This window comes from Eleutherodactylus coqui, chromosome 6 (assembly GCF_035609145.1).
Source record: "Eleutherodactylus coqui strain aEleCoq1 chromosome 6, aEleCoq1.hap1, whole genome shotgun sequence".
In the NCBI taxonomy this organism is placed as follows: Eukaryota; Metazoa; Chordata; class Amphibia; order Anura; family Eleutherodactylidae; genus Eleutherodactylus; species Eleutherodactylus coqui.
This window is the reverse complement of record NC_089842.1, coordinates 31,276,497-31,292,381: the sequence shown is the minus strand read 5'-3', so window position 1 is coordinate 31,292,381 and position 15,885 is coordinate 31,276,497. Positions and strand designations below refer to the sequence as shown.

Below are 15,885 nucleotides of genomic sequence, written 5' to 3'. Positions count from 1 at the left end.
TGCAGATTTTCACAAATGAAAACCTTAGTGGAGCATGGGTCATATACAAAAACGCTCGAGTCGCCCATTGACTTCAATGGGGTTCGTCACTCGAAACGAACGCTCAAGCATCGCGGAAAGTTCGACTCGAGCAACGAGCACCCGAGCATTTTGGTGCTTGCTCATCTCTAGTAATTTTACAAATTATTATTGAATTATAATTATTAATGGAAGCCATTTGAGAAGAAAGAGTAAAATTAGAGAATAAAATTCAATAAATACAGCAAACGAGTATTTATTAATGTATTAGCTAAGATATTTGGCAGATTATTGGAAACAAAAACAAGACAACATAAAGGAACCATCTAAAATATTCCATACTGTAAACTTCTCTTGTTTTAGGATCCTTTACAACTGTTAGAGGAACAATTTCATCAGTAGAAGACACAGAATGGCTGGAGTCAGGACGACTTTATGGGCACTTAGGCCGCCACTGGTGCAGGCAAATGTAAATTTCATTGTTGATCCTCCAGTGTTAATGGACTGGCTGCCAAGATCACACATGGACTTTGTTGCACACCCTCGCATGGCTGTTGACAGTAATCCTGAAAAGATAGAGATTTCAAGCACCACAATATGAGATCTTGTAAATTATCCTGGAAATAAAGCTTTGCTGCGATTTTCTGACAGATGTCTTTCATAAATGAGGTTTATCAAGTGTGTTTTCTACCCCGCTTAAAAACCCGATAAGCCAGAAGATGTTTGCATGTGAAAATTGAAAATTTTTTTCTTTAACTGGCCATGCTAGTAACAGCAAATACTTTTACTGGCCCCCAAATGGGCAGTCGAGGACTATTTAGTTCACTAGTTTAGTGTTGGTATGAAATCTTATGTAGAGATCAATCATAGTCAAAGGTTCTTAATAAAGTAAAGTACAAAAATTAGTCATTGAAACCTGTTATTTCTGTTCCCTGGAGAAGACACATATTCTCATCCCCTGTACATCGGATAGTATCTGAGGAGTAACACGAGGTAGATTGGGCAGAAATGCAGGATCGGCAGATCACTCCATTGGGGTTATGGCTTTTTGTCGGAACTAGAAGAGAACAGGAGAAAGAAATAAAAAGAGTACTTGTCTTCACAATACAAAAATCATAATTAGAGATGAGCGAGCATACTCGTCCGAGCTTGATGCTCGTTCGAGTATTAGGGTACTCGAGATGCTCGTTACTGGAGGTGAGCACCACGCGATGTTCGAGTCAATTTCATTTCCTTCCCTGAATGTTTTGCGCCATTTTCTGGCCAATAGAAATGCAGGGAAGGCATTACAACTTCCTCCTGTGACATTCTAGACCTATCCCACTCCCCTGCAGTGAGTGGCTGGCGAGATCAAGTGACCCCCGAGTATTTAAAGTGGGGCCGCCTGTGGCTCGCCATAGACACACACTGGGAGAGATCAGGGAGAGTGCTGCTGCTTATTAAGGGATAGTGTCAGTGTAGGATCCTGTGTACAAGAATCCCAACGGTCCTTCTTAGGGCCACATCTGACCATGAGCATTACTGTTTTGCACATTTTTTTTTTGTATATCGGGCGTGCAGCCCCATTACACCTATAGCGTTCTCAGGCTGCAGTCTGTACTACATAGTATAGGTAGAGTGCTGGTGAGGCAGGGACAGTGGTAGTGTAGGATCCTGTGTACAAGAACCTCAACGGTCCTTCTTAGGGCTACCTGTGACCGTGTGCATTTTACAGGTTGTCTAATGGGAGTTGTAGTCCATCACTATTGCACAGCTAGGCCTCTTTTCAGCCTTCCGTATAATTTTTTTCTGGCTGCAGTTAGCGTTACATAACCACTGTCAGCCTCCAACTGTACGCCAATAATTCCAAAATGTTTTACACTGCTCTGTCTGCCGACAACTTCACGCACAGCGTATGGCAACAGCCCCTGATAGAGGGAAAGTCAAATACACGCTATATAGCCTGGATTGTATTTCAAAAAAACTTTTAAATAAAAGCTTCTTCTTAGGGCTACCTGTGACCGTGTGCATTTTACAGGTTTTCTGATGGGAGTTGTAGTCCATCACTATTGCACAGCTAGGCCTGTTTGCAGCCTTAAGTATAATTTTTTTTCTGGCTGCAGTTAGCGTTACAATACCGCTGTCAGCCTCCAACTGTACGCCAATAATTCCTAAATTTTTTACACCGCTCTGTGTCTGCCGTCAACTTTACGCACAGCGTAGGGCCTCCGCGACTGATAGAGGGGAAGTGATATACACAGTATATAGCCTGTATTCTGTGACCAAAAAAAAAAAAAGCTCCTTTTTAGGGCTACAGCTGACCATTTAAATTTTACTGGGTGTCTGGTGGGAGTTTTAGTCCATCTGTGAGGGTATATATATATATTGCCATATGTGTTTTTTATGCTTTTATACCTATATGCAAGTTTTATTCAATTCCAAATGAAAAAAACTTATGTCACCTTACATCAGATATTTCAAGAGAGATGTTCTAGAAATTCAGAGAAAACCACCGAACCAGACATGAAGGACGCATGTACTTGGCTGTTTTCCCAGAAGCCCATATCAAGATGTTCAAATGTACATAACTTTCACTGTCTTAGGCCGAAATCCGGACTTCTTAGAATTGAGTGGGTGATTCTTTGTACTGGAGTTAATTGAATACGTGATTTTCTGTACGTAAGCCAGAGGCGCCAGTATCAAGATAATGACTGTTATATGATTTTCACTGTCTCAGTCCGCAAATCCGGACTGCCCATATATGGTTATGAGCCCATCACCCCGTGTTGGTGAGGGGACAAAGGGTATAAGATCTCATGTAATCTGTAATAAAAGCACGTCGACGTCGGCAGCCGCAGCCATGTCCCGTGTGAGAAACTATACCAGACCTCTGTGTGGTGTCTCTTCTTACGGCCGGCAACGGGGCAAGTGGGGTGTGCCCGATTGGTGCTGTACTTAGAATTTTAACCCTCATAAATGGCGCCCGAACGTGCGGCGGTAAAACCAGGAGCTTACAGCGCAATTCACCCGGATCCACGCCACTGAGAAACCGTCCTGCTGCAAACCGAGCCTGATCAACTCACTTACAACTCCAGGTAAGACAAACATATATTTATGTTGTGTTTTACACTGCGAGTCTTGCAGCGGGATGGACTATCTGTGGTTTGTGACCGGACGGGTTGGGTTAAGAGTTCTACACGGTAACTCGTGTGGGCTCCGGGTTTGCCGTCATGGACCACTGACCGTGATATGCGCACCAATCAGTCACCCAGAAACAAGTCTGTAGTTTATTTGTACTTTGAAGTCCGTAGCGTTTTAGCGATAGCGGAGATTGTTTGATTGTTTGTTGTATCTGCAGAATTTTTTTTCCTCTTACTTTTCATTTTGTCTCACAGAAGGAGGAACCCTCGGTTAGTTTAGTTGTTGATGGTTTAGCTGAGGAGAGGGATGTACTCTTTGGGACTGGTTCCATAAGAAGAAGATGCCTTCGGTTGTATTGCCATATATAAGGGGCTGACAATTCGGGTCAGAAGGATGCACTCTATGGAGCGTGTTATTTTTATTATTGATGTTCTTATATGCGTAAGATCTTATTAAAGAAGATAGAGCCCCTCAAGGGCTGCCGCCGTGTGGATGAATCTGTAAAATGTAAGAAAACTCTAATGAAAATGTGTGACACCGACCCGCATGGCAGATTACAAAATGGTGTCTGGGAGGGAGGTCTTTAGGACCCAGAGGTGCCTTGGAAGACCAAGGTTTGCTAGGAGCAGAGAGACAGTCAGAGTAAGTTAAGTATATACACATTATTTTTTTAAGAAAGTATCCGTAAGTGAAATGTTGAAAAGTACAGTAAGTGATCAAGAGGGCGTCAGGAGAGTGTCTATTAAAGGTTATATTGGCAGTTAGGTAGGGGAGAGAAATAAGGGGAGCAGGCAAAGTCGATAAGTAAGTTACAATGCATGTGATTTGTTGGCAAAGAAAGAGATGGCAATGTGTATAATACAAGATAGATAATAGATAATATGTATAATCCATACTAGGTGGATATATGTGTGTGTATATATATATATATATATATATATATATATATATATATATATATATATATATATATATATACTGTAGTGCAAATAGTTAGCTGAGCTTGCTTGTAGGGGAGAAGAGTCTGTTGACATGTAGCTGCGAGCTTGTGTTTAGTCTCCAAGGTCAGGAAAATAACAGCGAGAGAGAAAATGCAATAACATCCTTGGTTAATATCTTGGCTTGCTTACAATGAATTGAAATGAATTTAATTAGTTATACTGTCTTAGTAGGCAGGGAAATATAGTAATTTCTAATGTATATTCTTACTTATACAGGGGTTGAAAATGAATGTTGCAAGGTCCCAGCATATGTGTTAATTATGAGTTCAAATGTTTTTTCAATAGTTTAAGCTAAAACTTATTCAGTATGTGTTTCATAGTCGCGGAGAGATAAGAGATGTTTTGAAAAGGTGGGGGCTTTCAGAATTCACTCCAAATTCAGGGTCACAAGGGGGGTTGAAAAATACCCACAGATTCTAAAATACTTTAGCGTTTAATACAGCATATAATAGCTTCAGTAGATAAGAAATATAGAATATTTCAGTCACTCAGCAAACTTTTTCACATAATTTGTCAAAGATAGCGCTCATTCACAATCTCATCTCAATAGCATCATGTACTTTATAATAGCACTCACCTCGGTGTTTTTCAGCTGATGTATGTATGTTTGTCAAACTTTTTTTTTGTCCGTGCATCTGTATGTACTGGTACACCTTCAATGGGGGGGTGACGGAGCAGACTTGAGAGCATGGATGGATGGGAGTTAGTGACCCGTGTTCAAGCTGTGATGGAATGTGTGATGCAGATAATGACTGGGGATAAAAGTCTTCCCCATGCATGGGACTTTGCTTGGTTGTGATGTGGATGCTTGGACTGTTACGCTGAAATGGAGCTGAGAAGACGGACGCAATGTGCCAATATCGAAGGGGTGGAGCTAGATGATGTAATAGTACGTAATAATGTTTCATCCCTCCTCTTGCACGAGGGAGGGGTGAGAATCTTGAGCAGCTAGTAAAAGTTTTTTGTTTTGTTTGGTTTTTTTTCTCCTGTCTCAAATTTTGATAAGACTGCAGGCAGGAACAGACTAATAATGAATTCACTTAAAGGGATATCACATTTCCAATATTAGTAGATGTTTTGTAGATTATTCTTCCCCGGTGTAACTCATGTTTCTGTTATAGGTGCTAACATCTTACAGGCCTTATCTGCTTCCATCAAATCTTTTTACAATGTTGTGCTACCTTAAACCCGGCTGCTATTGTTCCAATTGAGTACCCTGGTTTAAAGGGGGGGAGGAGAAGGCATAGGTGATCTAGGTATTGCAAGTCAGCCATTTTAGGTATTGCAAGTCAGCCATTTTTAAATTCAGCCATTTTTAAATTTTTTGCAAGTCATTTTTAAATTTTTAAAATTTTTTGCAACAAGAATCTAATCTTTTTGAAATAAAATACCAACCTGATTGTCTAGCATTGATGCAACAAGAAAATTTAAGTTAAAAAAGTTACTGAGGGGGCGTGGCCAAGCAGCCGTTCTGACCGGCCGCATGTAAGGAGGGCTCCTGCTCAAACCGACCAACTAATGATCCTGCATTAATCCTGAGGACTCCCAAACCCGACATAACACCACCGGAGAGGAGGGGAGAGAGACTGGACCTCAAGACACTTACCCCTGACAGGAGAGGAGCAGGAGGACCAGAGCTAGAGGGGAGGCCTGTGAAACTGGGAGCGCCGCCATTACAGAGCCTGTGCCATCAGCCGACTGGCGGGCTCCGGACCCAGCGATATACACAGCGGGGAGCGAGGAGAGAGTAGCCTAGACCGCCGGTGAGTCCGTGAAGCGCTGCGGCACCTGCCCGGAACCACAGCAAGAAACCCCTGAGAGAGCGCGGGAAGCCGCGGCCGCCATCTTGAGGAGAGGACTCCCGGCCAGCGGGCGGCTGTCCCGGCCTGTTGCCCCCCTTACCGACGCAGAGAGGGGGAGGACTAAGTGCTGGGCGAGACGTCTGTGGCGCCGGCAGCCATCGCAACGCCGGCGACAGACCTGCGGTGCCGCGGCTGACACGGCCGCTACTTCGAGCACGGGGCAGGCGGCCCAGCGGCAAAAGACCACATAAAGAGGCCGCACAGAGGGAGACGGAGGGCCGGAGCGGTCGGCGGCGCCGCGGAGCACTGAGGCATCCGTAAAGCACCCCCCTGACAGGAGAGACATCGGGGACGAGTACGCGGTGCCGCGGCTACCGCCGCCATCTTGCGGGACGGAGCCAGCCGCCCGGCAATAACTTGGGCCTGGGGCGCCTCTCTCCACATAAAGAGGGGACCGGACGCCAGGCAAAACAGCTGGAACACCGGCAGCTACAGCAATACAGGTGGCAGACCCGCACTACAACTACCACCTGGTCAATTGGACCTGACGGTGAGGGATCAGAGACCCCCTGCCTGGAGGAAAAAAGTGACGCCAGCGGCAGCAATCAGATAAGTGCACTGAGGGGGAAGGGGAATAAGGGAACAGTAACTGCTATACCCTATATAAACAGGACGCTGGAGAGTGGGACCCCCCCCTCCCCCCGCAATAACTAAGGGAAAAGGACAGAGAAGCAACCCCAGAGCACCCCCCTAAATAAAGGAGGAAGAGGTGCGTAAGGCCTGCAAGAGACCACCATTACTGGCCACAAAGAACAGGGCAGACACCACATACAGAAGCCCTGCACTGAGTACATTGGTGAATTCAACACTATAAAACATAGGTAAACAACCTAATACGTCCCTAAATACCTCCGACAGAACAACATGGGGCCTACTAGACAGAATGCTGCAGCAGATAAATTAAAGGCATTTGTCAGGAGCGAAAACCGTAGAGATGCAGGCTCTGACTCTGCGTCGTCGGCTCCGGGGGGCTCATCCCCTCCGACAAAGAACACCAATCCAAACCTAACAGAAGGGACAGTTCAAACCCTACAGCAATTATCCGAACAGCTACTGACAGCAATCCAGACATCCACGACTACTCTCACCAGTAAAATTGATGAAGTTAAAATGGATGTCAGTCTCCTTAGACAAGACCTTCAAAATTTGAGAGAAAGAGTTACAGCTACAGAAGATAGAATATCTACATTAGACGACACCGTCCCCCCAATGTCAGCCGCAATAAGAGATCTTACGCAGAAAGCTGACTTCTGGAGACAGAAAGCGGACGACCTTGAAAATCGTTCACGACGCAATAATTTGCGCATAGTTGGCCTCCCAGAAAGAACCGAGGGACAGAGACCGGAAGAATTCTTAGAGAAATGGCTCCGCGAACTTCTTCCCAATGCAGAACTATCACAGGTCTTCGTTATTGAACGGGCTCACCGAGTACCAATGAAGCCACCCATACCCGGTGCCCCACCCAGACCGCTACTGGCAAAGTTACTTAATTCCCGTGATAGGGATAATATTCTGCAAGCCGCCAGAAAAGGAGGACCCTTACGCCATGATAATGCCACAGTGTCCATCTTTCCGGACTTCTCGGCAGACCTCCAAAAGCAAAGAGCCTCGTTCTTCAACATCAAAAGGCAACTTAGAGAATTGCAGCTCCCGTACTCTATGATGTACCCAGCGCGACTACGAGTGATCGACGGAGATCGCACCCGCTTCTTCTCATCACCATCCGAGGCAGAAGAATGGTTGATCGCCAGACGACGGCCAGAAAGACTGTAATGTATACAAAACCTAACCATTATCTCTGCCTCCCCTTTAGGTGACGGGACTCTCATGCCAAATATAAAGGACCCATCAAGGCCGCTTAATTGTGCTGCAGGCTGTTTGCCTGGGGGGGACAACCCCCTCCAGGGTACCCCTGGCAATAACCGCCCACTGTTCACCTCTCTTCCCCCCCTTCCCCCACCCCTCCCCCCCCCCCCCAGACTTACTTCCCCCCTTCCGCCTCTCCGGAAGGGAGTCCACCTAACCAAAACGCAATATGACATGGTCGGTTTACACCACTGTACCAAAAACCAAGCAAAACCACAAGCATAGCGACGATGGAGCTATGCTAAGTTGGTTACCCCGAGTTAAAGTTAGCCACGAATACTAACGCAACGAGGTTATAGTCAGTATTCAAAACCTGTTTAGCTACAAGTTGTTGTAAGAGTTATAAGTTGGTAGTACGCTACCATAATGTTTCTAGAATGCATACATCGGATGTTCAATGTGTTTTCTATAAATGTACTAAAGTGCGATTGCATGACAGGTAATGAAGATGTAGTGGAGCGTGATGGGGGGGTTTCCTGGTGGGCGGAATGACATAAACAATTCATCCGGACCCAATTACACCATCCTTACTGATGGCTGAGATAACTTTTGTGTCCTGGAACGTCAGAGGCATGAGATCCCCCAGGAAGCGAGTCATGATAAATTCTTTAATACGCTCCTGGCGACCGCATGTGTTGTGCCTCCAGGAGACCCACCTCACGCCCGAAACTTTTAAATGCCTGCTAAAGCCATGGGTTCAGTGGTCAGCACATTCACATCACACGTCATACTCCAGGGGGGTGTCCCTATTGATAGAAAGATCCATCAGATGGGAGGTAGAACAGCTAAAAAAAGACCCAGAGGGTAGATACATCTTCGTAAGAGCCAAAATAAACAACGATCCATATGTACTCCTATGCTACTATAACCCACCAACAACGTCAACAGCCCTTCTGGCAGAGGGCATACAATTTGCCTCATTTACACCAGATGTAACGACTATTTGTATGGGAGACATGAATATGGTTATGGACCCACACCTGGACAGATTTGGGGGTGGTGCTCGGGGAGCGGGGGACGGGGGCCTGACCCGTCTGGCCTCTATGATCTCGGTGGCGGGATGGCTAGACCTATGGCGAACATTCCACCCCCACCAACAGGAGTTTTCTTGTCAGGCAGCGCATAATCATGCAATGAGCCGAATAGATTATATATTTGGATCCCCCTTGTTGTTTACAAAAATAGAGTCCATAGAATTCCTCCCAAGAGGGGTCTCAGACCACTCACCGATCTGCATGGTTCTTAAAAAACCAGGCCCCCCTGCAGTTAGGAGGAAACGGATACACCCGTTCTGGCTTTCACTGCTCGGCCCAAATGACCGAATAATAGACCAAATTCAGATATACTACGAAGCACATGAGGAGAGCCGAGATAGGACGCTGGTGTGGGAAGCCTTTAAGCCATACCTCAGAGGCTGCTTTAAATCCTCAATCTCCTTTATTAAAAAAAACGCAGCTTAAGAGGAGGAACAGTTGGCGCAACAATGCCAACAACTAGAAAAAGAATTTATAGCCCATCCCTCAAACGATAAAAGAGATAAATGGCTACAAGTAGGTAGGGAGTATTTGTTACACTTGAAAGAGAAGGCTCAGAGGAGGCTATTCTTCACCCGCCAGTCCTTTTTTGAGCTAGGTAATCAGTCCAGTAAATTGCTGGCATATATGGCCCGACAAGAGACCACTTCCCCGGCTATATTGAGGATTAAATCAGTCGAGGGCACAATACTCACAGATCCCCAAGAAATACTAGAAAGATTTCAACAATTCTACCAAGACCTATATCAGTCCCAGATTAATTACACACCAGCAGAGCTAGAGAACTACCTAACTAACATAACATTCCCAGTAATACAGCAAACACACAAAGTTCTATTAGACGGCCCTATCACAATAGAAGAAATAGGGGAGGCAATGGAGGGCATGGCAAAGAATAAGACCCCGGGCACGGACGGTATACCAGTGGAAGTCTATCTACAGTACAGAGAGGAAATAACACCACAATTGCTCTCACTGTATGAGGATATACTTGAGAAAGGACGCCTCCCAGAGTCGATGCTGGAGGCTAATATAGTCCTTATACTAAAGCCTGAAAAGAATCCGGAGGAGTGTGGGTCGTATAGACCTATCTCCCTCTTAAATACAGACTATAAAATCCTCGCCAAAATACTAGCTTTCAGGCTGAATCAAGCAATTAAAGATATCATACACCCAGACCAATCCGGATTTATCCCAGGCATGTCCACGTCAGACAACATTAGAAGGGCGCAGGTGATCACGCAGGTGGGACGGAGATGGAGAGAAAGTTGGGCCCTGGCCTCATTGGATGCTGCCAAAGCCTTTGACTCAGTGGAGTGGCCATATTTGATGGAGGTCCTGCGAAAATTTGGATTCGGGGAGCCATTCATCAGGTGGGTCTCTATACTGTATACTGCGCCGACGGCGAGAGTGGTGGCGAACGGCATGATCTCCGCCTCCCTCCCACTTCGCAGGGGGACCCGACAAGGCTGCCCACTTTCCCCCCTTTTATTCGCCATTGCTATAGAACCCCTAGCACTAAAAATTAGACAACACACACAATATAGGGGGATCCGGATTGGCCCCAGAGAAGACAAGATAGGATTATATGCGGACGATATAATACTGTACATGTCGGAACCCCATAGTACCCTGCCCCTGGCCGTCTCCCAGATAGACGAATTCGGGAATTTTTCAGGCCTACGTATTAACTGGCAGAAATCCACCCTCATGCCGCTGAAAGAAGAGGAGTGGAGAGTGGGAGAGATGTACCACAATCTGCAAATTGTCCCCCAATTTAAATACTTGGGGGTCCACATCACCCGGGACCATACTCAAAGCTTTAATCTAAACATTGCGCCCCTAACAGCAACCCTACAACAAAAACTAAAAGCCTGGAGCTCCCTGCCACTTTCTGTGGCAGGAAGAATAAATCTTATTAAAATGATAATTCTTCCCAAATATCTATACCGACTAGAACATGCAGAAATAACTGTCACACAAAAATTCTTTAAGACAACTAACTCATTGATAACTTCGTTTGTTTGGGGGAAGGCCAGAGCCAAACTCCGTATGGAAACCCTACAAAAGCCCAAGGAGCTGGCGGGGATGGCGCTGCCGGACTTCAAAATATACTACCTGGCAGGGCAGGTCAGATATGTACGCTACTGGCTGTCGGGCGCCCCTCTCCCGAACTCCGAGCACCACCTGATGTACTTCCTCTCGGAGGCATCCCTCTGGATCATCCTGGAAAAACCAGGGCTGTTGACGAAACCAATGCTCCCTATACACAGGCTCGCGGTAAGCGTTTGGAGAGCATGTAGGAAACTGGCGGGGCAGGAGGATACCCCCCTGGAGACCCCCCTATGGAACAACAGAGCATTGCCGCATCTATTGAACCTCCCAGACAGACAATTTTGGCTAAATGTGGGAATCACCACACTGGAACACCTATACATTGACGGGGTACTAATCTCCTTTGAGCAATTGCAGCAAATATACAAGGTACCTAGAACAGGATTTTTTAGATACCTGCAACTCAGGCACGCACTGACAGCACAATTCCCAGAACCCAGGAGACCCTTCTCCACATACCCATTAATAGGTATACTGCGCACACAGGGCCCTAAGGGCCTAATTTCAAAGTTATATACCCACCTGTTATACTCCAAGATCCCCAGTGCACAAATGGTGGTACTGGAGAAATGGAGGGAACTCATTCCAACACTGACTAACGAGGACTGGGAGACCGCAATGGCCATCTATACCAGGGTCTCACCAGCCGCGAACAACAAACTGACCCAGTTGTATATCCTGCACCAATGTTACCTAACACCCACTAGACTACATAAAATGAACAGATCAGTGACTAGTCAGTGTCACCGATGTCGCGCAGCAAACGCAAACTTTAACCATCTAATATGGGGGTGCCCGATAGTATACAAATATTGGGAGGAGGTCACAGAATTCCTGACCCAACTGATGGGAATACCAGTGCCGCTGGATCCGGCGATGTGTCTGCTGGGGATTATGGATGAGGAACAATGGCAACATTATGACAAAATATTCCTTACTAAAGTATTATTCTATGCCCGCAAAGTCATAGCGCTAAGATGGATGGACAGGCGCCCTCCGACTGTTACAAAATGGCAGAGTATTATCAATACCATCCTACCGTACGAAAAAATAGTGTATAAAAACAGGAAATACCCTGAAAAGTTCGACAGAGTATGGGGGATTTGGTGCGGGACAACAAACACAAACTTCACGCAAGAAATGTTCCAAAATTTATTGAGACAGAGCACACCCAGGCTTGGCAGGTAAAATGAGCAATGCCGATACGAACACTACAGATGTATGTACTGAGATATGCTGAATAAACATAGAAGAAATGTAACGTACTTGTGTACCGAACACCGATACCAAAGAACTCTCTGATGTATGTAAAGTTACTTTTAATCGTTAGTGTATGTAATGCACACTGTTTTAACAATTGTTTATTCATGTAATGTACAAAAAATATGCTGCTTAATAAAACGAGTTTAAAAAAAAAAGTTACTGAAAGCCCTTGTTAATAATGCATATTTTGAGTTGTTTTTTATAGATGATACCAGGGTGATTGACGACTCCACACTGGATATACGGTGGTTACACAACAAGATGTCCTAAAAAGCAGAATGCCTCCGCATGTCGCAGTACAAGAAGCGGAATTAAAAGCACTCGCTGAGGCGTGTGGAGTGGCCATAGGTAAGACAGCAAACATTTACACTGACTCCCGGTATGCATTTGGCATAGCTCATGATTACGGCCCAACATGGAAGGCCAGACAGTTTTTTACCACAGCAGGACAGCCAATTAAGAATGATGCAGTGGTGCAGTCTCATGGAGGCCCTACTTCTACCTGACAAAGTGGAAAGCTCACACCAATTCCTACACCGGAGAAGCGAGAGGCAACGCCATCACAGGCCACACAGCAAAAGCAGCGGCCCTCAAGCCGTGGAAGAAAGAAGAAAAGAAGAATTTGACAATAATTTTGGACTTTGACTACACTTGGACTTTGATAACAACTTGGACTTTGATAATAATTTTGGACTTTGATTTGAACTTGGACTTTGATAAAAACATTGAACTTTGATATGCTAAAGACTTTACAGTTAAGAAAAAGACAAATGGACTAAAAAGGGACGGCGTATGGTGAACAGTCAACAGAACTTGCTTACCATAGTCCCTGTGCCCCATGATGGCCCAGCTGACGCACGGAAAGACGCACCTCTCAAAGCAGTAATGATGTCAACGCTTGAACAAGGACGAGTGGCTCCTTGGTTTTCTGTAGCTGCTGCATCATTTGTCCAATTTTGCATGATCTTTGCCGTAAGCAACAGGGCAGAAGTAAATTTGCCACATCACACTTGCCTAGACCACTCTACCCATTTCAGGGATTGCAAATTGGCTACATTCAGCTCCTACTTGTTGGGAAGCATGAATATGTGCTTGTTGTTGATTTCTTTTCAGGTTGGAGACCTACCCTGTTACCAAAGTAAATAAGCAGGTAACCGCACAGAAGCTCATGAATGAGGTAATCCGCAGATATGGGGTACCCGAAGAGATTGAGTCAAACAAAGGTACAAATGTCACAGGTGAAATAATGCAACACATCATGTCTGTTTTGGGTATATTCCAGGCTTTTCAAACACCCTACCATCCACGGAGTAGTGGGAAAGTAGATACAAAAGGCAATGAAGAAAATGGTAAAATTTTGAATTGAGTGTTTTCCATTAGTTTTTTTTCCTTAGGAGGATACATGCCACAGTAGCAGAGTTTGGGGAATGATTTTCTTGTTAATTTTGTCATGAGCCTCTCCAAGGAATTGTCAATAATGTATTCTGTAGTCTCTGCTTTTCTCCCAGGTCCTACAGATGAGTGTCACAATCTAAAACCAGGTGACAGGGTCTATGTAAAAAAGTTTGAGCGAGAAACCCGGTTTGAATGTCCTTACCAGATGTTGTTCACCATCCCAACTGCAGTCAAGCTCGAAGGAAAGCCCACTTGGATCCACACTTCGCACTGAAAAAAACTAATGATCCTGTATATCCTTTACATGCTATAATGTGGTACAATTCCTCTAACACACACCTTTGACTACTGTACACTAGCCCCCTGTTTCAGAACAAATTAATACAATCAAATGTGCAATCAATAAGACTACACTGAGGGTGAGAATCCAACACCGCATCGTGCTAGGAGAGACATTGACACTCCAGGTGGTAACTTTAATCCACATGTACACATAGATACAATAGGAGTGCCAAGGGGGGTGCCAGATTAATTTAATTCTAGAGATCAGGTTAAAGCAGGTTTTGATTCCTTATTTGCTATTGTCACTGTTAATAATAATGTAGATTAGATGAATTATATCTATTACAATCAGCAGAGGTTTGTAAACTACACTAGAGATGCTTTGCAAGGGTTAGCTGACCAGTTAGGGCCCACTGCATCCATGGCGTTCCAAAATAGAGTGGCCCTGGATATGATTTTAGCAGAAAGAGGTGGGGTATGTAATTTCTTGTATGTGTATTTTCCCTTTGATCAAAAAGAGTATGAGTATGAGTAATATGACGCCAACATTTCCCTTGTTTGAAAAAGATGAAGAGCCAGTTCCGATAATGCCAACCACGTATGTTACCAGAAGAATGGAGAGATGGACTAGTACTGTGTCTGCCTCAGTCTCATAAGATGGACTGTCAGTGGACTTCCCATTTGCCTAGGGAAAGTGCAGAAGACCTTAGGTTCCGGCGAGGGCACACCCTGCGGGGTGTTAACTTGTACAGATAGAGGGTATGGATGCCCGGAAATAAGCCCAGGGAATCCATGGCCTCCTTCTGAGGTGAGGTAGGGATCCCTCCCCTTTTAGGAGTAGGGACTTACGTGCAGTGGAGAAACCCTGACGCAAGGGAGAGACGACCGAGGAAGAGTGCAAGGTCTGATGCTTGATCTCCATATTAAGTTTTTTAGGGGGGTTTGTGAGGGTATATATATATATTGCCATATGTGTTTTTTATGCTTTTATACCTATATGCAAGTTTTATTCAATTCCAAATGAAAAAAACTTATATGTCACCTTACATCAGATATTTCAAGAGAGATGTTCTAGAAATTCAGAGAAAACCACCGAACCAGACATGAAGGACGCATGTACTTGGCTGTTTTCCCAGAAGCCCATATCAAGATGTTCAAATGTACATAACTTTCACTGTCTTAGGCCGAAATCCGGACTTCTTAGAATTGAGTGGGTGATTCTTTGTACTGGAGTTAATTGAATACGTGATTTTCTGTACGTAAGCCAGAGGCGCCAGTATCAAGATAATGACTGTTATATGATTTTCACTGTCTCAGTCCGCAAATCCGGACTGCCCATATATGGTTATGAGCCCATCACCCCGTGTTGGTGAGGGGACAAAGGGTATAAGATCTCATGTAATCTGTAATAAAAGCACGTCGACGTCGGAAACTATACCAGACCTCTGTGTGGTGTCTCTTCTTACGGCCGGCAACGGGGCAAGTGGGGTGGGCCCGATTGGTGCTGTACTTAGAATTTTAACCCTCATACATCACTATCTTACTTAGGCCTGTTTGCGGCCTTCCTAACTATTTTTTTCTGCATGGAGTTTGCCTTACTATACCACTCACAGCGAGAAAGTCTACGCACATAATTATAAGATTATTTACACCGGTCTATGTCCGCAGTGAATTAGAGATGCACAGCATACGGCCACAACGACTGATAGAGGGAAAGTGATATACACAGTATATAGCCTGTATTCTTTGACCAAAAAAAACAAAAAGATACTCAGTTCGGCTACCTTTGACTGTTTAAATTTCACTGGGTGTCTGCTGGGAGTTGTAGTCCATCACTATTGCACTTAGGCCTGTTTGCGGCCTTCCTGACTATTTTTTTCTGCCTGGAGTTTGCTCTACTAGACTGCTCTCAGCGACAAAGTGTACGCA

The 15,885-nt window shown here is 44.9% G+C and overlaps 1 protein-coding gene across 1 annotated transcript in view; it reads right to left on the bottom strand.

The window, feature by feature from the left end:
- Positions 1–258: 258 nt before the first annotated feature.
- The window catches only part of LOC136632006 (phospholipase A2 inhibitor and Ly6/PLAUR domain-containing protein-like), a 63,149-nt gene continuing 47,522 nt past the window's right edge, over positions 259–15,885 (bottom strand). Inside the window, exons 4-5 of the mRNA XM_066606539.1 lie at positions 935–1,075; positions 259–584 (exon numbers count right to left, since the gene is read on the bottom strand). Coding sequence (XP_066462636.1) covers positions 397–584; positions 935–1,075 — 329 coding nt within the window. The 3' untranslated portion in view covers positions 259–396. The remainder of the gene's footprint in view (positions 585–934; positions 1,076–15,885) is intronic.